This window comes from Bipolaris sorokiniana (genome assembly GCF_000338995.1).
Source record: "Bipolaris sorokiniana ND90Pr unplaced genomic scaffold COCSAscaffold_4, whole genome shotgun sequence".
Taxonomy (NCBI): Eukaryota; Fungi; Ascomycota; class Dothideomycetes; order Pleosporales; family Pleosporaceae; genus Bipolaris; species Bipolaris sorokiniana.
In genome coordinates, this window is record NW_006911898.1 from 1,259,551 (window position 1) to 1,281,754 (window position 22,204).

General features: G+C 51.7%; 9 protein-coding genes across 9 annotated transcripts; 5 read left to right on the forward strand and 4 right to left on the reverse strand.

Annotated features, from left to right (window-relative positions):
* Positions 1–206: 206 nt before the first annotated feature.
* COCSADRAFT_35014 (uncharacterized protein) lies at positions 207–4,034 on the reverse strand. Its single transcript, XM_007699368.1, has 4 exons — positions 3,595–4,034; positions 2,361–3,522; positions 1,016–2,311; positions 207–958 (listed from the first exon to the last, which is right to left on the reverse strand). The coding sequence occupies exons 1-4, from the start codon at positions 3,718–3,720 to the stop codon at positions 414–416; spliced, it is 3,129 nt and encodes a 1,042-aa protein (XP_007697558.1). The 5' UTR covers positions 3,721–4,034; the 3' UTR covers positions 207–413.
* Positions 4,035–4,363: 329 nt separating this feature from the next.
* COCSADRAFT_353818 (uncharacterized protein) lies at positions 4,364–5,775 on the reverse strand. The gene is made up of 6 exons (XM_007699787.1): positions 5,563–5,775; positions 5,499–5,528; positions 5,388–5,446; positions 5,149–5,338; positions 4,688–5,097; positions 4,364–4,635 (listed from the first exon to the last, which is right to left on the reverse strand). The coding sequence occupies exons 1-6, from the start codon at positions 5,743–5,745 to the stop codon at positions 4,404–4,406; spliced, it is 1,104 nt and encodes a 367-aa protein (XP_007697977.1). The 5' UTR covers positions 5,746–5,775; the 3' UTR covers positions 4,364–4,403.
* A 633-nt stretch (positions 5,776–6,408) lies between these two features.
* On the forward strand, positions 6,409–8,952 carry COCSADRAFT_138158 (uncharacterized protein). Its single transcript, XM_007699788.1, has 2 exons — positions 6,409–6,927; positions 6,978–8,952. The coding sequence occupies exons 1-2, from the start codon at positions 6,655–6,657 to the stop codon at positions 8,619–8,621; spliced, it is 1,917 nt and encodes a 638-aa protein (XP_007697978.1). The 5' UTR covers positions 6,409–6,654; the 3' UTR covers positions 8,622–8,952.
* Positions 8,953–9,222: 270 nt separating this feature from the next.
* Positions 9,223–11,592, forward strand: COCSADRAFT_158600 (uncharacterized protein; the record flags this gene model as incomplete). Its single annotated transcript, XM_007699789.1, has 4 exons — positions 9,223–9,315; positions 9,368–10,274; positions 10,324–10,717; positions 10,770–11,592. 4 exons carry the CDS (start codon positions 9,223–9,225, stop codon positions 11,590–11,592), a joined length of 2,217 nt encoding a protein of 738 aa, XP_007697979.1.
* Positions 11,593–12,045: 453 nt separating this feature from the next.
* On the forward strand, positions 12,046–13,292 carry COCSADRAFT_84896 (uncharacterized protein; the record flags this gene model as incomplete). The annotated part of the gene is made up of 2 exons (XM_007699790.1): positions 12,046–12,381; positions 12,432–13,292. The coding sequence occupies 2 exons, from the start codon at positions 12,046–12,048 to the stop codon at positions 13,290–13,292; spliced, it is 1,197 nt and encodes a 398-aa protein (XP_007697980.1).
* A 234-nt stretch (positions 13,293–13,526) lies between these two features.
* On the forward strand, positions 13,527–15,251 carry COCSADRAFT_112971 (uncharacterized protein). The gene has a single exon (XM_007699791.1). The coding sequence runs from the start codon at positions 13,736–13,738 to the stop codon at positions 15,077–15,079; it is 1,344 nt and encodes a 447-aa protein (XP_007697981.1). The 5' UTR covers positions 13,527–13,735; the 3' UTR covers positions 15,080–15,251.
* A 537-nt stretch (positions 15,252–15,788) lies between these two features.
* Positions 15,789–16,259, reverse strand: COCSADRAFT_35019 (uncharacterized protein). Its single transcript, XM_007699369.1, has one exon. It carries the CDS (start codon positions 16,169–16,171, stop codon positions 15,983–15,985), a length of 189 nt encoding a protein of 62 aa, XP_007697559.1. The 5' UTR covers positions 16,172–16,259; the 3' UTR covers positions 15,789–15,982.
* Positions 16,260–18,016: 1,757 nt separating this feature from the next.
* On the forward strand, positions 18,017–19,708 carry COCSADRAFT_298868 (glycoside hydrolase family 128 protein). The gene has a single exon (XM_007699792.1). It carries the CDS (start codon positions 18,110–18,112, stop codon positions 19,526–19,528), a length of 1,419 nt encoding a protein of 472 aa, XP_007697982.1. The 5' UTR covers positions 18,017–18,109; the 3' UTR covers positions 19,529–19,708.
* Positions 19,709–20,244: 536 nt separating this feature from the next.
* COCSADRAFT_35021 (uncharacterized protein) lies at positions 20,245–21,948 on the reverse strand. The gene is made up of 3 exons (XM_007699370.1): positions 21,552–21,948; positions 20,989–21,481; positions 20,245–20,893 (listed from the first exon to the last, which is right to left on the reverse strand). The coding sequence occupies exons 1-3, from the start codon at positions 21,748–21,750 to the stop codon at positions 20,524–20,526; spliced, it is 1,062 nt and encodes a 353-aa protein (XP_007697560.1). The 5' UTR covers positions 21,751–21,948; the 3' UTR covers positions 20,245–20,523.
* Positions 21,949–22,204: the final 256 nt, after the last annotated feature.

Here is a 22,204-nt window from a genome sequence, read left to right on the forward strand (position 1 = left end):
GGGGGGGGTAAGAAGAAGGAGAACAAACATCACGATAGCCATTGAGGGTCTGATGCAATATTTTGCTTTTTCTGTACAAAGCACGTATATAGTTTTGAGCATGTTCACGGCGTACATGAAAAGAAACGATCTAAAAGAAACTATGAAAAAGAGAAATGTGGCCAAGGTAATGTACATCACGAAATGATTTACAAGAACATGTATGCTTCATGACTTCTTTACAAACACCTTTTTCCATAAATATATCAAGTAAACTACGCAGAATACATATATGTACAACCCAACCACAAACTCACGCTATGCATTTTATTTACTCTAAGAAAACCTCAAACAAGAATATTTTAAAAAAAATAAAACGAAACCTCACCCAATCACCGTGTTCTACTCTAATAAACATGGCAAGACCTCCAAGATCATACAGCAGTACTATAACCCGCCCCATACCCCCTCCTCCCTTTCCAGCGTAAATACCACTTCCTCCCCTCATCAGCCCAAAACACGCAACTCGCCACCGCCACCAAATGGGCCAGGTCGGCAAGATCCAACGCCTCAGTCTGAAATACGCGTTGCAGTGGTGGGAAATAGATAACCGCCAGTTGACCGAGCAGACTGCCCGCAACAGCATAGTTGAACATTTTATTATCAAATACGCCGATTTCACCTGCGAGAACGGATTTGCGGGATGAGCGGCAGGTTAGGGCGTTGAACATGTCGAAGAGGACGAAGCAGGTGAAGGTCATGGTGGTGTCACGCGCCGTGACCATGTTATCGTCGGACATTTCGAGGTAGTAGGTCGTGAGGGTGCCGAGCATGATGATGGAGGCGGATTGGAGGACACGTTGGATTAGAGGGCGTGTTAGGACGCGGGCTTGACGGGGGCGAGGCGGGAGTGCCATGACGGCTGGGTCGACGGGTTCGACACCGAGGGATTGGGCGGGTGGGCCGTCCATAAGAATGTCTAAGGGGGTGTATGGTTAGTCTTCCTTATCCTGGATATGTGTTGATGAGAACTTACTGATCCACAGAATCTGCATGGCGTTGAGCGGATTCTGGAAACCGAGAAAGGTACTCAGGAGTACTAGACTCAGCGCTGCCGCACTGGTGCTAAGTTGAAAGGTAAGGAAGTTTTGGATGTTGTAGAAGATGCCCTTTCCTTCTTCGATGGCGTTGAGAATCGTGGCAAAGTTGTCGTCGGTTAGAATCATGTCTGCGGCTTCTTTAGCAACATCTGTTCCCAGCCGGCCCATCGAGATGCCAATATCTGCCTTCTTAAGTGCCGGTGCGTCGTTGACTCCATCGCCAGTCATTGCAACTACATCGCCTCGCGACTGGAGCGCTCGAACAATCTTCATCTTGTGGTCCGGACTCGTGCGTGCAAAAATTGACGTCGTTGCCATGGCCTGCGCAAGCTCTTCCTCACTCATCTGGTCTACCTCGTCTCCACAGATGACGGAGCGTCCAAGCGCAGAGTTTTCAGTAATTGGCATCCCCAGACTCTTTCCAATGGCAACTGCAGTAGTCTCTGCATCGCCGGTAATCATAATTACCTTAACCTTGCCAGCCATTAGACGCCGGATGGCTCTTTCGACACCCTTGCGTGGAGGATCGTTCATGCCTACAAGTCCCGCAAACGTGAGACTACGATAGTGCTCATCATCACCAAGAGCCGAGTGTGCAGTTGGTGCTGGAGAGGCGGTGCCACTAGTATTTCTCTTCTTTGCCTTGGACACACCACTTGCGAAGCCGAGCACTCGCAGGCCCTCTTGAGCCATAGATTCTGCGGCCTTGATCGCTTCCTGTTTGTGTGCTTGGTCCAATGCTACTTCTTTGCCCTGTGCAGTAACGTATGTATCGCAGCGATCGAGAATCCTTTCCAATGCACCCTTGATATAGCTGTGTTCGGAACCGGGAGTGTGGCTACCAGAAGTGCTGCCAACGACAACACCCATCCACTTTCTCTCTGAGCTGAATGGAGTTTCGAACTTGCGTTCACCAAGCCTTTCCCGCACGTCGTCTTCGCCGAAAGCATCAATCAGGTCAAGGAGGGCAACATCAGTAGGCTGACCGACCCATCTACTCTTGGCCGAGGCACTATCATCGCCCAGAGTTGATGAAAGAACTGCTGCTGTGGAAGCTGATCCAGCGTGGTCGCTCAACAGACGGGCGTTATTGACTATATTTCCGATCCGCAGAATGTTACGAGTGGGAGAGTCGAGATCCGTAGACTCGTGCTTGAGCTTCACATCTGTTGGAGTAGCCTCGCCAAAATGCCATATTTTTGTGACAGTCATGTGGTTAGTTGTCAGCGTGCCTTTATGAGGTTAGCGAGTACAAGATTACTGTCCGTATGCACAACTTACCCGTCTTGTCAGTACAGACGACATTAACCGAGGCCAGTGTCTCTACACTGGGCAGCCGCCGGACAATGGCGTCGCGCTTGGACATCCTTAGCACACCCAAAGCAAGCGTAACCGTAACAATAATTGGCAGTCCTTCAGGTATGGCAGCAACGGCAAGCGAAACAGCAATCTGAAAGACCTCGAGAAACTTCCACCCCCGCCACAATCCTACTAAACCAATGAATGCAATAACACCAAATGACATGTAACTCAGCTCCTTTCCGAGTCGGTCCATGGAAAGTTGCAGAGGAGTCCTAGGGCTTTCAATTTCTCCCAAGGATGCAGAGATGGCGCCAAATTCCGTGTTGCCTCCAGTACCAATAACGATTCCTTGTCCGTACCCAGATCTGACCAGAGTACCCATGAATGCAATGTTTTTCTGATCGTTAAGCCTGATGTCTGCGCCAACGGTTCCAGAGGCTTCAGATGCGTAAAAGGGTGAGGGCGATCGTTGGGCCCCTGTTGGGGGTGCAATAGTATCAGGCGACTTGGAGACGGGCTCATTCTCTCCCGTGAGATTGGATTCGTCGATGCTAAGGTCGGCAGCGTGCGTGATGCGAATGTCGGCAGGTATGCGGTCGCCCGTGTGGAACAGAACCAGATCGCCTGGTACTAGCAATGTCGCGGAGATTGTCGTGGACTTTCTCTCGGCTGCGGAGAGCGAAGCTGTAGTATCCTTGAGGTTGTCCAGTTCGATGCCGTCGGCTGTTGTGCCATTGGGTGTGCGGCCGCCCCGTGATGGCTCGGCCCCAGCGCGTATGATATGTGCAGAATGTGGAACGAGCGAGTTGAGAGCTTCGATTGACTTTTCCGACCGGTACTCCTGTACAAAGCCTACAGTGACGACAATGGTCACTGCTACGGTTATGCTCAGCGCGTCTTCCAAATTGCCCATGATAAACGACACAGCAGCAGACCCTAGCAACAGCAGGATGAGGGTCTCCTTGAACTGCTTGAGGAACCGTAGCCACAGCGGCTCGGGCTCTTCGTGCGGGAGTTCGTTGAGGCCATGGAGGTGTATGCGTGCCGAGGCGTCTGCAGCAGAAAGGCCATGTGTGACGGAGGTGGAGAGTTTTTGCGCGGTTTCTTGTGCGGACAAGAGCGAGTACGTGGCTGTTACTGACTGTGTGGTTGCATGTTAGCAATGTGTCCGGTCGCGGTGCGGTACGGTGTGGCAGCCAGGCGCATGACGTACTGAGGGTGTCGGGCTGCGCTTATGGGGCTCTGGTGGTTGCAGCATTGGCGATGAAGGGCGAGAGGACTTGGAATATGGGTTCGAGGCATCGTAGCGGGGCAGTGAGGGCGTCGACGCTTTTGACATGTTGGCATGGCCAGGAGACGACTGTTGCGCCGCGGTCCAACGTGGCCTGTCCGTCGACGATTAGCGTGTGGGGAATGGCGGAGGAGGCCGATTATTGCATTGAGGTGGCGGTTAAACAGTGCACGTAAGGACGGCTGGCAGGTTAAAAAAAAATCAAGTTTGGCGGCGAGGGAGAGTTTGGATTGTCTTTTCAGGGCTCGCAGTTCGTCTGGTGGATTAGACGGTCGACTAGAACGTCAAAGCATCGGTACCCTCGTGCAGGGGTCAAGGGTCCTGGCCATCCCCGTTTCACCCCATAAACAGTTCGAGGCAACACATCGACCACCGTGCGACGACCTTATCGGGAGCTGAAACAGAGAGAACTGATCTTGGGTTTGGAGCGCCAACCCGCAATAGATAAACATGCTCGATCCACTACAGGGGAAGGGAATCTGTGCACATCGGCATTGGGGCTTGGCAGGCACATGTCCGACGCTACTACACATGCTCTCGTCGTGGCGCGGCTGCTTGCGGGTGATGTCATGCCTGCGCCTCGAATATCGCTGCTGTGGCTAAGACAGGATGCTTGGGGTGAAGGATACTGAGACAATCTCTCTAACTCTACCCACCGTCTACATACATATGTATCCAGTACAGTACATACCGCATATCGGCCCCACTCGCTGCCACCCCACCGCCACGCACTATTCTGTAATCTGTACTCCACCAGGGAGCTCATCAAGCCATGCATCTGTCCCAGTATCTTCGACAGCCTGTTGTGCCTTTGTACATGCAATCGCATCTCTGCCATCCTGAATTGTGAATGTAGAGGTGCAGTCCTCGCTCCCACACTGGTTACCAAGAGCATTCATCCCCCTCTGCAACGCATCCCCCTCCCAACCAAACATGTAGTCGCCATGCGCACCATACCCAGTCCTATCTGTATTAACACAATCCTCAGTACTTCATTGCGGGTTTCTTGACTTACGCATCTCCAAAGCTATACACTAATGGCTGTTTACCATCTTGGTAATATTTAGGATCTGCAAACCCAGACGTGTCGAACATGATCTCGTACATGACCTGTGGGATCCGAACTGGATGACTGCTTGGACAAAAGTCGCCCGCAAGACCATTAAAGCCTGGCGCATAAGCAACATGCGATCTATGGTCTGGCGAGTCAAGAGTAACGCCATCCCAGCACGAAGGAAAGATCACAGTAGCACGGATCCCCCCTGGACATGGCGTAGACGGAAAACTGGCAGTGTCGTTACCTGAACAGGGTGCACCGGCTCCGCCCATGATACGCTCGTCAACCTGCAGACAACGATGACAGATGCCTGGGTAAGTACCCTCTTTGCTGCGGTTGGTGGGATCGCCAGCCAACATGCGGAAGCCCTGCGAACCAGTGAGGAGGCATCACAGAAGTGATGGTCAATCCAGACTCACAGGTATCATCGCAGTGGTGTTCTTGTTCGTACCACTAAATGGACGCATGTAGTATATGGTGAGACCGCCATCCTGCTCAAGGAGAGTTCCGTTTCGACGGCCATTTGCCATTTGTGGTACTTTACGATATGTACCATTTTCTGGCGACTTGAAGTAAACGGAGGCAGTCCAATAATTTGATCTGTCCTCTCTGTAGCTATTTAAGTGAGCCGTCAAGATTATAGAATGGCTTTGCTAACTTGTAAATGCACGAAGTGCAGGTCGACTGCGCGGCTGGATCAAAGGAAGAAGGATCCATCTGATTATGTTAGCCCCTTAAGTATATCAAGAAAGAGTTGGCGATGCTATACTGTGACATTGAAACTGTTTCCTCCTACAATCTATACAAATTAGCCCCCTTGGTTCGGAAATGACAAGTAGACTTGCTTGGTGCATATGCGGTGATGGGTTGAGCCCAGGGGTGACGAGTGGATCAGTACGCTCAACCACAAGCTGCGAACACCCAAACCGTAGAAAGTCGGATGACCCGTAGGGCGTCTCCTGGGCTGAGACATATTGTGCCAGAAGCATAAAAATTATAGAAGGATACCAAAGCATGCTGGATAAAGATGCAAGGAAATGCACTCGTTTGGCAATGGTGTACAATCAAGTGGGCGTCGTAGGTGCAGGTATATTAGTATTTTGCTGATGCATGTATATCTAACTACCGTTCCTCAAACTGGCCCAACACGATATTCTAACGGAGCAGACTGTTGAAACTCTTGGAAAATACCGCTCCCTTGGTAACATTCGTATGTCAAGGCCAATAAGACGCGATCGGGTTCATTGGTGCAATATCCCTACATTGGCTGGGCATTGATGAAGCAACTGCCGAGTCGCACAAGAACCTCATCGGAATATTGCAAAAGTAACAGCTAGAGATTGATTTGATTTGCAAGACGTAAAGCCAAGAGGGAGTATTGTTAAAAATCCTGTCTTTTGAATATCCACGCCGGATCATTCATCAACCGGAATTGGAGACTCGCCATTCTTTCCTAATACAAGCTTGGATGGCAGCAACGAGAAAATATCAGCCCCGCAAAAATAGAATGAGGTGGCTGGGTGTGCTCCCTCATCACATGATGATGCTACTATGTCTGTCAATGGGGTTTCTGGAACCAAAGGTGAAGGTACTTTTGGTGTTTTCTGGTTCAGAGTCATGACTAAGCGGGAGCTGTGGGATCGTGGCTGCCACGCCCTGCCCTGATCCCAGCCCTTACCAGCCTCATCATCATCATCATTCAACCACCGAGCGCATCCGCAACACCATCGTCGCCCAACCCTCTCTTGCCTTGACTGCCATCCCTACGTGTGCGCGCACTTTTGGCATATACTATTGAGGTCACTGGCGCGTCTCTACCGCGTGCGCATCCTGTGACCTGCGACGCGTCGACATAAACACGACGACCGACTCGACGCGCAGCTCTTCCTCACCCCACCCACGAGCTCCTCCATCCCGCCACCACCATGTTTCTTCCCGAGGATCTTCTCTTCAAGCAAGGCGCGCTTGCGCACGTCTGGCTCGCCTCCAATCAGCAGAAGAAGCTCACCAAAGCTCAAGTGCTGCAGCACAAGATCCCCGAGAGTTGCGAAGTCATCATTCGACCAGAGGTGGCTGCTGGCGGCCCACTTGCGTTGCGTTTGAACGCGCAGCTACTTCTTGGTGAAGTTCGCATCTACCACAAGAAAGCCCACTACCTGCAGGATGACTGCAATGAAGCTTTGTGGAAGATCAAGATGGTAAGTCTGATTCTAACTACCCGACATTGCCACAACTAACGCGTTTACAGGCCTTCCGCCCTGGAAACATTGATCTTCCTGCGCAGACTCACGTTGCCAACCCTACCAACTTGATTCTACCAGATCAAATTACCGACCTGGACCTGCTGGCTCCTATGCCAGATCCCTCTTTTCTTCTTTCACAGCCGCTTAGTGGTAGTCTCAATCTTGGAAACACTACTGTACCGGATTGGGATAACAGCCAATTCCTCTCTGGCAGCATTGAGCACCCACGTATGGAACCAATGGAACTTCCCGACGATGACCTGAACTTGGATATTGGAGAAGATGACGACTTGGAGCCCTCGGCGCCGTTCGACGAAGGCACAAGTATCGAGATAGGCCGTAACGCGCCCCTCGAACGCCGTCAATCTGATGAATTTACTGCGCTAGACAAGGGCCTTACGCTAGACGACGATGATGGCCTTGGCATAGATATTGGTGAAGATGCTCCTACAGAACTTGGCCCTGGCCTAGAGCTGAATCTCGAGGACGATATGGATATCACCATGGGCGGAATGAACGAAACAGATCTCCCAGCGGGTTCAATAGCAGGCGATTTGCCTACGCGCCAGCGTGAGGAATCACCACTCTCCGAGCTAGGAGAGGAAGAGGCTACTCGCCTTGAACAGGAAATCGCCGAGCAAACCACCACCTTTGAGCCAGAGCAGGATGAAGAGGAGGAGTCCATTCACCAAGCCAGAGCCAAGCGCAGGAGGGTCATTGGAGCCGACGCAGAGACAATGATTTCTAGCCAGCAACTGAAGGAGCAACAGAACAACCGTGAGAAGATTCTCAAGCCTGCGTCTTTCCTTCCACGCGATCCCCTCCTTATGGCTTTGCTCAACATGCAAAAGTCTGGAGGCTTTGTATCAAGCATTCTTGGCGATGGACGAAGTCAGGGTTGGGCTCCCGAATTACGCGGTATCCTTTCTTTGGAAGTAATTTCCCGACCAAGCCAGAAACGCAAGCGAGATGGCGTCAATATTGGAGCGGACGCCGAGGACGACGAAGCAACAGCAGCTGAAAGAGAGAAGACGCCACAACTACAACTAGAATTTGAGCAAGACGAGCCAACTCTAGGGGGTGGTGATATTGGTATTGGCGGTGACAACACCATGCTAGGAGGGTCCGAGGACATTATCCAACTCCCCGATGAACCAGATTTCCAGCAGATCGGTGAAGAGGAAGAAGATGTCTTTTCCCCAGTCCCCGACAACTTTGATGACACAACCGTACCTCTTATCCATCCCGCCGAAGGTGGACCTGTATCACTAGGCACAAAACACGCCGTTCACTTCTTACGAGAGCAATTTGGGCCCGAAGCCGAGGAGAGCGAATCAGTTCGACAAAAGAGCAGCATCATCTTCCAAGACATTTTCCCAGAAACCAGGACATCACGGACCGACGCCACCAAGATGTTCTTTGAAATGCTCGTCCTGGCAACCAAAGATGCCATCAAGGTCGAACAACCAGCTAACAACCTTGGTGCTCCGCTACGTATTCGTGCCAAGCGTGGCCTCTGGGGTGAATGGGCTGAGACTGGTGCAAGCGGCGAACTGGCTTCTCAAGCCCAAGTTGCGCCTACGGGAGACTCTGATGCCCCTGCTGAGGCCATTTTCCAAGGGCCGTCTGAAGTTTCTGTCTCGGCGTAGGGAGAACGAACAAAAGATATCAACTTTCTTGGGAAGACTAGGGGTAAATGAGGGCTTTGTTCTCATCTGGTAGGCGTTGGCTGAATACCCTTTCTTTTCTTATGACTTTCCCCTCTGCTGCTTGCAACGTTGAACTACGGCTTTTCTTGGTGGGGTGGGTGTATTGGCGTTGGTGTTTGGGAGGAGGCCTATTGTGTTATAGGGAAAACTTGGCTTTATCTTCTTATATGATGCCTAGTAAGATATTTGTATCGGACTTGGAAAATCAATGTACTTCGTATTACTTCGACATTGGATACTTCAGCTTTCTTGAATGATATGCTACTCGTATACTAAGTAAAACATTCAGTGTTTGTGTACTGTGGTGATTCTGCTAAGTATAGAACGCCGCGAGGCCCAGGCTCACGGTCGGGTGACCAAGTCCCGGATTGCCGGATTGGAATTAATGCGTTCCCGCGGAACCTGCTTTGCCCCAGTCTCTTCCATACCCGCGGCAACTTTTCTTCTCCCGTCCTCTCCCCATTGGCAGCAAACACGCTTTCTTGTTTTTGAATTATACCCACAGGTACCCGTAAACTACTTTAGTTGGACGGCCATCGCGATGAGCACTGCCGATACAGGCGGCAACGGTACTAAGACGGGCCGTCCACGCAAAAGGGCAGCCGAGGCTTGTACCTTCTGCCGTCGGAGAAAGGTTTGTCTGTTCGCGCTTAATGGAACGTGGAGCGCGATACTGAAGTCCACAGATTAAGTGCAGTGCTGAGAAACCTGTGTGCGCGAGTTGCAAAACGCATGGGGTAACTTGCCATTATGAGCCCATAGACGATACCCATCAACCATCGAGTCGTCCACGTAAGACGCCACGACGAGAAAGAGCTTCAGAGTCGGTTGCGCCTGTAGATGCACCTAGTCCTGCTACGCAATCTCCTGCCCAAGCTGGTTCTTCGACACCACAGAGTGTGTCACGCATTGTTATCACTGCGAATGGCTCTTCCAGCTATCATGGGAGGACAAGCACCTTGTTCGATGAAGGTCCCCATGAAAAGCCCGCTTCTGAGGCGCATCCGGAGATGCCTGATGAATGGGTTGAAAGAGGACTTGTTGCTGAAGCTGCGCGCCAGCGCCAACTGGAGACTGTAAACTTCCGCCAGGGGAAACTCGACTTTGATGGTGTTGAGCCTGAGCTGGGGATGCACCTGCTATCCTTACACTGGAACCGACAACATCACTCATTTCTTGCAACCTATCGCCCAGCCTTTATGCGTGACATGGCTTGTGGTGGGCCCTATTTTTCCAAACTCCTTCTGAATGCTATCTACTTTGGTGCGGCCAAGTTCAGCCCACGCCACGAAGTTCGCCGAGTAGCGGATGACGTACGCACTGCTGGCTGGCAGTTTCGTGAAAGAGTACGTGAGCTTCTAGGCGGCTCTCTGGACAGAAGCGAAATCACAACGATCCAAGCCATGCTAGTCATGACCAACTCACTCTTCGCCCTAGGGGATGAACGCAGCGCTGCATGGATTTATGCAGGCCTGGCATTTCGTATGATAGTTGATCTTGGTATTCACGTGGATACCCCACACCTTGCAGGCAGTCGCCGATTGTCTGACGAAGACTACGAAATCCGGAGACGCGTCTTCTGGGCTGCATTTGGTAAACATCATCAGTGCACGAAGAATAATATCGCTAATCGGAAGTACAGTCATCGACAAAATCCAAAGCTTGTATCAGGGCCGACCCGTCAGCATCAAGGAGTCAGACACTCTTGTCCCGATCAAGTTCCAAGATACGTATGAAGAACTCGAGCATTGGACACCCTTTGCATACTCTACGCAGTCAGATGCGACTTACCTGGGCTCCCCGGCATATAGCGTTTCCACATTTCGACATCTTTGCCAGCTCTCAGTCATTCTGAGTGACATCCTCAGCACAATATATACCGAGAGAAGCTCCGACTCAAGCCCTGCAGAGCTTTCGTCTAGGCTAGAAAGTATCCATTCAAAGCTAACGACATGGCGACAAAACTTACCCGAGCATCTTGCTATAGACGCACACAAGGTTTCTGTGACGCCACCGCCACACGTACTCAGCTTACAGTAAGTATTCAAGATCTTAGAAAACCATTTCAGTGTACTCAGGAAGCTACAGTGCCCTTTACAACGTTCTCACGATCCTTTTGCATCGCCCATTCGTTGCCGACGGGCATCTCTACAACACTTCACGTGCAATTTCTGTAAATTCTTTCATGGCTTGTGCAACATCGGCAGATGATATTGTAAAGCTCCTACGAGTATATCACAAAGCTTTTAGTGTGCGAAGAGCTCCATACCTGATTTCGTATGCTACTTACGTTGCTGCGACTATCCACGCTCGCATTGCCGCTAGACGTGGACCCAGGTCTCCTGCTCATAGGAACCTCGAGACCTGCCTGGCAGTGTTTCGCGAGAATCAAGAAACGAATTGGGCTGTGCGACGCGCCAATGCGATTGTACAAAATTTGATGAAGAGAATGGGAGTTGCTACGTTGAATCCGAACGATGCTCTACTTGACAGGGATACTGACAACAGAGGTCAGAGCAGTACCCTAGATACAACAGCTGGTAGCTCCGTAGGCCGCGAGCCTAGCTTGAAAAGCATCGATATCGATGGTATTATCCAAAGCTTTGTTAGAGAGCGAGAACAAGAAAACGCTCTGCCGGTGCAAACAAATGCAACTGGCAATGCTAATCTTCCACATGCAAATCTACCTGTACAATCACAGTGGTCAAATTCCATGACTGGAATGCCAGCGGCGACATCCTACAATGGACAAAATGACGGCAGCAATATTGCATACGATAATAACGGCAGCTGGATGCTTCAAGGCCAGCAACCGTTATTCGGCGAAAACACCTTTACTGTGGACGATCTCCTTTATGGCTTTAACAGCTCGGAATTGGACCGATTTCCGAACTTGGATTGGGATATGTAAGTAGGATGTCAGTTGGCTAGATTTTTTTTAGCAAAGGCTTGCTGCGTTCCCTTGAGCCGCAGTGTTTCGAGGCCGCGGAAAAACTTCGGCCTTTTCTTCCCGCGGCTTTACCTCACATCAAAGCCTCCCGCGGGAGTCGGTGCAGGGATGAGAAGTATCATACCCATCAATGGTCATCATAATCTTCCTGGTGGATTCCATAGTTATATATGGGATGTACCCTCTTTTAAGACTACTGGATATACAATTCTCTGATTTTATACCGACGGAGACATTTACTTACGTCTTGGCATACAGTTAGTGTAGATGTTTCGATCACTCTCTACATTATCAAGTACTCAAAAAGCAAGACTCTCGACTGTATCTCACATTTTACCCATACGCTTGCCAGATATTCCAATGGCGTATGAAAGAGCTCCGAAAAGGGTCCGACGCAGCTTACCCGCTGTTCTGATGCGTGCGGGTACCTCCAAGGGTCTATTCATCCACCGCCATGACTTGCCAGCTTCAGAGAAGGACTGGGTAAAGCCTCTACTCGCGGCTATGGGCTCGCAAGGTTCAGATGCTCGGCAGATTGATGGTGTAGGCGGGGCGACATCGACGACATCAAAGGTTGCTGTTGTATCACCATCAACAAGAGTGGGCGTTGATGTGGATTATACGTTTGTACAGGTCGCTGTAGGACAAGAAACAGTAGATTTTAGCGGCAACTGTGGAAACATGTGCTCAGGCGTTGGACCATTTGCTCTTCAAGAAGGTTTGGTTCGTGCTAGTCCCGGGGAGCGAACTGTAAGTCAATCGATCTAGGATCCAAGGCTCGATGCTGATTCGCAATCTAGCTTGATGTCCGGATATTTAACACAAACACATCACGGATCATTGTTGACACTATTCAAGTCGACGAAGACGGATCCTATGAGGAGTCTGGTGACTACGCGATTCCGGGAGTCAAGGGAACTGGTAGCGAAGTAAAAGTTGCTTTTGTCGAGCCTGCGGGCAGTATGACTGGAAAACTATTCCCTACTGGCAATCGCTGCGACACCATCGATGTCAAGGGGAATGATGGCCACCGGTTTTCGGTCAAGGCAACTTTGATTGATGCCGCCAATCCCTTTATTCTCGTGGACGAAAGGACACTACCGCCAAATCTCAAGACGGGAAGCAAAGGCTCAGCAAGCTATCTCGAGCAAATGGAGTCTATTCGGCGTGTTGGTGCTGTGATGATGGGCCTTGCTCCGAATGTAGCTGCAGCGGCAAAGGTTCGAGGTACGCCAAAGTTGGCCATCCTATCGTCTCCTCAATCAGGTGGTTTATCCAGAACTCCAGACGTTCATGTCCAGGCATTCAGCATGGGAAAGCCTCACCCGAGTCTGCAGCTTACAGGCGCGGCATGCCTAGCATCAGCGGTATGCATCCAAGGAACAATTGCACACGAACTCGCAGAGGATGCTGGAATACAGTCTTCGTGGCAATCAACGCCCGAGCGTACACCAAGCCCATGCTCAGATTCGGACGAGAGCTCGTCCGATCTACTGCCGAAACAACAGACAGTCACTCTTGCTCACCCGAGTGGACAAATCAGTGTCGATGCTTTGTGTACAAGCTCAGAATCATTCGCGTATGTTGATAGGTGTGTTGTTTCTCGGACAGCCCGGCGTATATTCGAAGGCAAGGTCTACTACTATACGGATGAGGCTTGATGGGATTGCTGGGAAGAAGCATTGAACATGTCTGGAACGTAATGTATGAATATTTTTAAGAATTAGAACTAGTACTTCAAATGTATATATGATAAGCGATATGAGAACCAAAACTAAGGTTGAAATTGGTCTTTGGCTCAAGTTTGTGACATCACGCGCCAGGATCGGAACTGATGCCCCCACTGCGTTCCGAGAAATTTTGGTATCGCTCTCCAGTCATCACCTTTATGCCCACGCGCACTCCCCACACACCAAATGTCAAGGCCAAGAAACTCTTCTCTTATTTCACTCCAATACGTCGTCTGGCGCAAGTCGCTATACGATCGCCCCATTATAACACATATACTGCGCTGAGAAAGGCCGTCGCATTCTCAAAAACATTTAAATTCGCCAGGCGCAATACTACCAACGCCCCGCCGACGCACAAGCAGTTCATTGCAACCATGTCTGAGACCAAGATCCAGCCGGTGGATCCCCAAAAGCTAGGGAAGATTTCGTTCAAAAAGACGGAAGACTTGATCGACGACTGGCATATTGAATATGACGAGTCAGCGAGTGCTGATGATCATTTCGGTAATCTCAAAGCAGCGGCTCGCGATCTGGTGGAGACGGATGTACCCGTCGCATTTCCTACCGAGACAGTATATGGCTTGGGAGCAGATGCGACAAGAAGTGCGGCTGTAAAAGAAATCTTTGCTCGCAAGGGGCGACCGGCGGATAATCCACTGATTGTTCACGTACACTCTTTACCACAACTTCGCGCACTGTTGTCAGGGAAGCTCGAAGTCACAGGCGATGGGAAGATCAATGGCAAGGACCCCATACCAGAGATCTACAGACCATTGATTGAGCGGTTCTGGCCTGGCCCTCTCACCCTCATCCTTCCGATTCCAGAGACTTCGATCCTCGCGCCAGAAGTCACGGCCGGTCTTTCAACATTTGGCGCACGAATGCCACGCTCCATGATTGCCTTGTCTCTCTTGCGACTATGTGGACGACCTCTTGCTGCACCCTCTGCGAACGCATCGACCCGTCCATCCCCCACAGCCGCCGAGCACGTTTACGACGACCTAAACGGAAAGATAACACGGATAATTGACGGTGGGCCATGCGAAGTGGGTGTCGAAAGTACAGTCGTAGACGGGCTATCCAGTCCACCAGCGATATTACGACCAGGCGGTGTAACAGTAGAACAACTGCGGCAATGCCCTGGGTGGGAGAATGTAGTGGTAGGATACAAGGACAAGCAGGCAGAAGACTCGAGTAAACCCCGAGCGCCAGGAATGAAGTACCGACACTACAGCCCCAAAGCGTCTGTCCTTCTCTTTGAGGTAGGCGCAGAGCAGCCTACGCCTGAAGAGTTGAAAAGCAAGAGCCGGATTGGCATTGTTAGGACAAAGAACTGGAAACTCGCACTGGGCTTGAGTGCTGAAAAAGTGCAGTTGGCAAATTCAAACGGATGGAGTTGCTCTACACCGCAAACCGAAGCTCCTGTAAGCACCGATATGTCTTCGCCACGCCAGTCCAATCTCCTCCGATCAGTCATCCAGCACCAAATCCCCGAGTCTGACCATTATATTGTATCACCTGAAGCCATACACGTCTGGGACATCAATCTAGGTGCGAACACGGAAGACATTGCGCGAGGTCTCTTTTCTGCACTGCGGGATCTGGACAAGAAGGGTGTGGAGATTATATATGTTGAGGGTATTGATGATAACTCTGGGGATGATATAGCTGCTGCGGTTATGAATCGGTTGAGGAAAGCGGCGGAGATACGGATTTGAATGGGCAGTGTTTACGAGTGTAGGAACTGTGAAGAGAAGTTGGTTACGTGGTAGTCATGAGGTGTTTGGCGTTCGTGAGCTATGGAGTGTGATGTGGTTCTTGTGTCAATATATAAACGAGTGATATATGATAGAGTTTTTTTTTGCAATATCGAAGTTACCCATCTACCCTCTACTTACTGAACGCACACGTTTCCTCAAGGAAGAAATTGTTTATCGTGTATCACTGCCTTACCACCCTCCTCGTCGCCTTACTAACTATTACGACCCTATTAACCGCCACACCCACCCGTAGCACTCCCTTACACCCACATTACTCAAGATGCACGCTCCAGCCCGCACAAAGAAGAAAAGCAGACAATTTTCTAGCCTGCGATGTGGAGGGAAAATTGACGTGCCGGCCTAAGAGCCGGCATTCATGGTGCAAAGACGGGTGCTTGGTAGTGCAGGATCTGGGAAGCGATTGTGGGTGTGAGGGGGAAGGAAGAATACGGAAGGAGGGGAGGAGTTGTGTTCGATGAGTGTGTTGAATAGTGTTCTCGGGAGTTGCGGAAGGAAGAGGAGAGAGAGAGAGAGAGAGAGAGAGAGAGAGAGCTATGTTGGATTAGAGGTCGGAGTATCCCAGCGACAACTGTAAAGGCACACCGACAAACAACCAAAACAGTGTTTTCTTGTGAGATACGTGTATAGGGTTACGAGTTACCACTCCCACGGTCACCTACTAGAAGAGTACTATTTTTGTCTTGATACTGTATTTGTTGGAGAATGCAAATGTTAGGAGGTAGAAGAAAGTATGGCTATTTGAGAATTTGGCATCAAACTCTCTTTTCACCCCCTTCACACATACACACAGACGTCAGTCTCGACGCTCTTCTACTACTATACTAATTATCGACTCTCGAGTCAAGCAAAGAGCCAAGTTGCCAAGGAGGTCCCCTGAGCAGCGCAATTGCCAAGGAAACCCAAGCACGGCGTTGGACGGATTGAGAGCTTGGGGGCCCTTGACTGGAAGGAGAAACAAGCTTTTGGTGGTGGACAAGGCGATGTGACGCTATTGCCAAAGTTTAAGGGCGGGAAAGGCAGGGTGGACATGGTTGCGACATTTGGGCGCCGTCGTTGTTTCGGGAGATGGTAAGGGTGACAGAGTTACGTCGACACGCGGCGGAGGCGTTGGGAAGGGTGTGGCATCGTCTTGAGTTCGGCTTTGTCTAGAACGCCCAAAGTAAAGACTGCAAAAGTGGAGCCAATTACGTGGCTCGGCGCTGGCCGGGAAGCTACTACTAACGTTGCTCTTGGCCGCTTGGCCGCCTTTCTCATGTAATTGTTGAATACGTACCAGAAAATGAAAGAGAAGGCCTCATCAGGCCGTCAGTTTAATATCAATCGAGATGCAATAATACGCACGCCCGGCACCTGGGGGCTTGCAGCGACAGCGCAGCATGTTGGGGCGCTTATGCAGGAACTTGCAGCTTATCGATAGCACGGCAAGCATGACGAATAAGCCCTTCTCCAGACGGGAACAAGGAAAAACCTGAAAACTGGGGGGAAAGTTCTCGAGCGCAAAACTTGGGTGCAACAATGAGGACAGAGATTTTGAACTGCGCGGGTCGAAGGCATGATGACGTCGGCGCAGACGTGTGTAGGGAATAATGGCACGTTGATATGGACAGGGCAGGGTGGCCAAGGTGTCGGCGCTGGCTGGTATTCTAGGAACAAGCAACAAGAGCAAATGTCGTGCATGGCAACGTTAGTAGTTTTTTACTATGTCATCTCATCTGATTTCATCTCGTCTCGTCTCGTCTCGTCTCTTCTTGCCTGTTTTCTCGAGCGATACAAACTCGACGACGCAACACACCATGTGCACGCACGACAAAGGGACAGGCCGGCCGATTGCAGTGTTACATGCCCAGCCTATCTTTACTAGTCCTACCAACCAACCTGACTCGCTCCTCCAGCCCGCCTCGTCACCAACACTCTTGTACTACGCCTCTCTGCCGCACTGTCCAGCCACCGCCCGCCTTGCTCTCTTCGCACCCGGCCCCAGATTCACTCTCCAGCAGCCCGACGCGACTCGTCATCTCTGATTCAAGATGGTCAAACACCCAGAGCCGTCAACACGTCCGGAGATGAAAGCCAGTGTCTAGAATAGTCGATCACTCCACGCCGCCGCTGAGCGGCCCCGCCCCTAACAGCTCGCCGGGGCCAGGAGGCTGAAGGATTCACACTCACAACCCTGCCCTTGGAGTGGAGCAAACACACGCCCGCTTGACGACATGCCTCAACCCGCATGCAAGCAGTCAGACTCACACGGTCAGCGCACCGCATCCGCTGTTTTTGTGCGCCCTGAGACTATGGATGGTAGACTCACAGCCACCCCCCCCCCCCTGCTGCGGCATGCAGACAAGGCCTGCTGCTCCCAAAAACCCTGTATACGAAAACACCATCTTCTTTCGGCCCCCTGTTTTGCCATGGGGAGCGGGTGTACCTGAGAGTGGCGGTTACGTGAAACACGCCAGCTCTGCTTGCTAGCTTGCGAACGTAAGCCACCATCTTAGCCGTTCACGCTGTTCCTGTGCTGTGACTGGCTGAAGCACCCTATTTCCACCTTACCCCCTGGCACATGTGCTTGACCAGAAAAGTCTGATGCTTCCGAATCCGCGCAGACTAGGCGGGGGGCATTCCTACGCGACTATCGAGCGTCCCCATCTGGCCCCCCGCTCGAATATAAGGTGAAAACCACCCGCACCCCCCAACTTTTTCCCCCTCCTTCACCCTCACTCCTTCGCTCGCACAAACTCGGTTGTTGCCTGCCATTCCTTTTGAGCAATCTTTTGCTCTGTACATTCTCTTGCCCCCCACTTGACAGTCACGTTCCTTGCTCGACGTCAACAATCCCTTGTTTGCGCTCAGGTTAGCCGCATCTGCTTTTAACTGCTCAAACGATACCTTCAAAGTAGCACGTGTGCAAACGCCTGAAATAACAACAAACAACTTTTGTTTTCAACCACAAAAAACCGACAACTACCGAACATGTCTTCCTCGATCAAGATTACCGGCCTTTTGGCTCTGGCTGGCTCTGTAGCCGCTGTCCCTCACTTCCAGCACGAGAAGTTCCACCACCGCGCTGCCTACCCTGCTGGTGGATGGGGTGCCTCCAACAACACTGCTCCCGCTGGTACTGGCAGTGCCATCTATGGTGAGCCAACCACCACCATGGCCACGACTTCGACCTCCACCCAGACCTCGTACACAACCGTCTACGTCAAGCCCTCTCCTTACCCTGGACTCCACGAGGCCAACGTCGCCGATGTCTCTACTACTCCCGGCTGCGGTGCCACCGTCACTGTAACTGCCAAGGAGAAGGTCACTGTCACTGTCACTCCCGGAGGTGGCGCTGCTGCTTCCCCCTCCAAGCCTGCTGAATACGCTGCTCCATCCAAGCCCGCCGAGTATGCTGCTCCCTCCAAGCCAGCTGAGTACCCAGCTGAGTACCCAGCCGAGACCCCCGAGGCTCCCGCTCCATCTAAGCCTGCCGAGTCTCCAGCTGCTTCAAAGCCCGCTGAGTACCCAGCCGAAACTCCTGAGGCTCCTGCCCCATCCAAGCCCGCTGAGACCCCAGCGCCATCTAAGCCTGCTGAGACTCCTGTCTACAGCGCTTCGGCCACTCCATCTGCCAGCAGCTCAGCTGGTGGTGCCTTCCCCACTGGCACTCCCGGCCTTGGAAACATGTACTCTGGCACCAAGCGTGGTCTTGCCTACAACAACGCCGAGCTCTGCTCTACGCTCGGCAGCAGCTACGGCTTCGGCTACAACTGGGCACAGACCGAGAACAACGATATCGGCACCATGTTCATTCCCATGATGCACAAGCCCAGCGACTCAACCGCCGAGGCATGGCTCGCAAACGTCGACAAGGCCGTCAAGAAGGGCTCCAAGGCCGTCATGGGTTTCAACGAGTGCGACATCGCTGCTCAGTGCAACCTCAGCCCCGAAGCTGCCTGCTCCTCATGGAAGGAGTACATGAACCCTGTCAAGGAGGCCCACCCCGACGTCACCATCATCGGTCCCTCCGTCAGCAACGGCCAGGCTCCTCTCGGACTCGACTGGCTCTCGCGCTTCCACACCGCCTGCCCCGACGCCAAGGTCGACGCTACCAACATCCACTTCTACGACGTCTACGACGACAAGACCATTGACCGCTTCACTGCCCACGTCAAGAAGGCTGCCGAGACCTACGGCCAGAAGGTCTGGGTCACCGAGTTCGGCCTCAACCCCGGTTCCGCCACCCAGGAGCAAGCCGCTAGCTTCCTCAAGGACTGCATGGCCTACCTCGATACCTCAGATGATGTCCAGGGCTACTCATGGTTCATGGTTGGCACCGGCGAGAACCAGCTTAACCTTTCCGACGGCCTTTCTCCCATTGGAAAGGTCTACGCTGGTTCTTCTTAAGAGATGAGGTTTCTCTCTTTTGTTGATTAGCCTTTTTTTTTCTTTTTTCTTCTTCTTCTTATACTTTTTATTTCCAAGAGATGGGGTTGGGGGGATCCCGGGTGATGGATAAATGTAACTCAAAAAAGCGTTTGTACATATATCATGGCGTCGCCTTATACTTACATCATCTTTTTTTTTACACATCATGCTTGTTCTTCTTGCTTCATTGGGTGATCATGTGTGTCCGTGTATACAAATGAAGATGAATGCAGATGTACCTCACTTTCAGCAGGTGAATTAACTGGGGAAACGACAGGGAGAGAACGTTTCCTTCTGGGTTTGGACTGGAGGGGGGAGGGACGTAGAAAGGAAGGTTCTCATGTCAGAATCGATATGGAGTGGCGCCCAGATTGTACTCGATGTATTTTTATCATCACACGATTGCAACAAAACGCGTGTTTATGAGCAAACCGGTTTTTTTCTTCCAAACTATCTCCTATGTATAACTTGTAGTATTGAAAACAATTTCGCATCCTGTATCCCATTGTTTCTTCTTACATTGAACGTCTTTACATCTCCAAATACCTACCTCTAACCCCCCCCCCCCCCCTCTAAAAAAAAGCAACAAAAAAAATTACACAGCATTCAAAAACTTTTTAAAACTTTTTATTTCAAGCCGAAAAAAGAAAAAAATCTACTTATTTATCAAACAAGTATAAAGAAAACAGAAAAAAACGCCCATACCAGTGCTACAAAAAACCAGGCCCCTGGTCCACTGTTATTGTCGGTGTCCTCACCTCTGCCCGATGTATATATATATATCCGTCTTTGAAACGCATATTTTCCCCTGTGTTGAAAACAAAAAAAGTAGTAATGGTATATATAATACAAAACCAAGCCAAGCCCCGTCCATACGCCCGCGATGCAACGGCCGCTCGCTCTTTCCCTCCCCATTCCCCCCTCCATGTCGCCCTACACTATCCCCAGCTATGCAAAAACCCAAAAAAAAACGCTCACGTCGGCGGTTGCTGCTGCTGAGCCTGCTGCTGCGCAAGCTGCAAGCTCTGCTGCATAACTCCAGGTCCCCAATTCTGATGCAAGCCCGCACTATTCGGCGGTTGTTGTTGCTGTTGTTGTTGAAGTTGCTGTGGACCGGGGTTCGAAGCGACGCGTTGTGGGCCCGGGGATTGTTTCATCTGGGCTGACTGGCCCTTCCAGCCGGGAAACAGCTCTTGGAGCTTGGTGTAGAGCTTGGCGAGGTCTACGTGCGAGGGCGGAACCGACATGATGGCAGGTCCTGGTTGCATTTGTTGGCCTGGTTTGGGCACTTTTTCGGCGTTTTGGGCGAGGTAAGCTAGGTTGGCTTGTAGGCGCCGCATATAGCTGTAGGTAGGTTTGGTTAGCTTGGTTTTGCGGCCAGACGAGACTATGGCGACGCGAAGAATGAGTAATGACAACAACGGGAGGGAAGTACATACTCTACGTACTCCTTGGACGGCTGCGCTTTCTCGCCCTCAGGCTTTCCTTCAGGCGTGGGTCCTACATGACCCGCCTTGCCCTGTGCCTGCAGATCGCACACCTCCTTGATGAGGATGCTGTTGATCTCGAGGAGTGTCGCGACGCGGTCCTGACTACGCGCCGGGTTGCTGGGCGACATGGGTGACGGGGGCACTGCCTTGACGGGCGTCTGCAGCTGAGGCGGTTCCGACTTGATGGGTAGCTGGAGATTCATGGGCGTCTGGTGGCCGTTTGTCGGCAGGCTGCCAGGCGAGGGCTGGGGCTGGGGGATCGCAAAGGGCGGCTGTCCGGTGACGCTTGCGGGCGAGGCAGTCTGACGGTTCTGCGCAAACTGTTGCTGATGAGCAGGCGAGGGCATGGGCTGCGCAAAGGGCGCGCTTGAGTATGGGCTGGGCGACGACAGCTGGTGTTGTTGCTGCTGTGGTTGCTGCTGTGGTTGTGGTTGGAGGGCAGCTGTGGCATGGTGTCAGACCAAAAGTGAAAAGGCAGATCGCGCACAATCAGTCAATCCACACTGGCTTACCTCGCTGCTGGAGATACGGGGCTCCAGACGGCATGACACTATTTCCCATGGCACCACCCATGCCGGCGAACGGGGCGTGCTGGGCATACTGGCCTGGAGCGTTTGGTTGCTGCTGGAGGCGCGCCTGTGGATCAAACTGGGCGTGTTGCGGGGAATTCGCAAACTGGCCGCCGTACGCATTAGGGTTATTGAAATCCATCGCCGGCACTCATTGGCCACGTCGCACAGCTCGGATTATATTGATCGGTGGGTTGATGGGAAGAAAGTGCGGTTCGTGATAAGGTTAGGATTCGACCCTAGAAGCCTTCGAAGCCAGCCCTTGGGCCAGCCGAGCGGGTCAGGCCCGACATCAAAGCGTTGCCTCGAGCCACCTCCCTCGAGGCGCGCGCAAAGGAACAGCACCCGCAAAAGCACTCGAGAAGGAGAACACTAAGAACACTTCCCCCTCCCCCCTTCGGTCCCAGTATGCGACCGTCAGGATCAGCAATGCAAGCACGCCATGACGCAGCGCCACGAGCATCCTCAGACTCTGACATCCCTGTCCACAAGGCCCACAAAAACGCTTGACATGTCGTCCGAAATGCGACGAGACGCGTCCAGAACAGTCACCAGGTATGGCCGACTGCAGTTAGCACCGGGTCCTATCCGTTATT

Excerpts from the sequence above, each read along its gene's own strand:
- COCSADRAFT_35014 (XM_007699368.1), bottom strand. The coding sequence starts at position 3,720 with ATGTCAAAAGCGTCGACGCCCTCACTGCCCCGCTACGATGCCTCGAAC. Across the intron at positions 3,523-3,594 it reads AGCGCAGCCCGACACCCTCA|TCAGTAACAGCCACGTACTC; the intron begins GTACGTCATGCG and ends GCAACCACACAG. Across the intron at positions 2,312-2,360 it reads CGTCTGTACTGACAAGACGG|GCACGCTGACAACTAACCAC; the intron begins GTAAGTTGTGCA and ends AACCTCATAAAG.
- COCSADRAFT_353818 (XM_007699787.1), bottom strand. The coding sequence starts at position 5,745 with ATGCTTTGGTATCCTTCTATAATTTTTATGCTTCTGGCACAATATGTC. Across the intron at positions 5,529-5,562 it reads TGCACCAAGCAAGTCTACTT|ATTGTAGGAGGAAACAGTTT; the intron begins GTCATTTCCGAA and ends TAATTTGTATAG. Across the intron at positions 5,447-5,498 it reads GAAACAGTTTCAATGTCACA|ATGGATCCTTCTTCCTTTGA; the intron begins GTATAGCATCGC and ends TAACATAATCAG.
- COCSADRAFT_138158 (XM_007699788.1), top strand. The coding sequence starts at position 6,655 with ATGTTTCTTCCCGAGGATCTTCTCTTCAAGCAAGGCGCGCTTGCGCAC. Across the intron at positions 6,928-6,977 it reads CTTTGTGGAAGATCAAGATG|GCCTTCCGCCCTGGAAACAT; the intron begins GTAAGTCTGATT and ends ACGCGTTTACAG.
- COCSADRAFT_112971 (XM_007699791.1), top strand. The coding sequence starts at position 13,736 with ATGTCTGAGACCAAGATCCAGCCGGTGGATCCCCAAAAGCTAGGGAAG.
- COCSADRAFT_35019 (XM_007699369.1), bottom strand. The coding sequence starts at position 16,171 with ATGTCCACCCTGCCTTTCCCGCCCTTAAACTTTGGCAATAGCGTCACA.
- COCSADRAFT_298868 (XM_007699792.1), top strand. The coding sequence starts at position 18,110 with ATGTCTTCCTCGATCAAGATTACCGGCCTTTTGGCTCTGGCTGGCTCT.
- COCSADRAFT_35021 (XM_007699370.1), bottom strand. The coding sequence starts at position 21,750 with ATGGATTTCAATAACCCTAATGCGTACGGCGGCCAGTTTGCGAATTCC. Across the intron at positions 21,482-21,551 it reads CCCGTATCTCCAGCAGCGAG|CTGCCCTCCAACCACAACCA; the intron begins GTAAGCCAGTGT and ends ACCATGCCACAG. Across the intron at positions 20,894-20,988 it reads CCGTCCAAGGAGTACGTAGA|CTATATGCGGCGCCTACAAG; the intron begins GTATGTACTTCC and ends ACCTACCTACAG.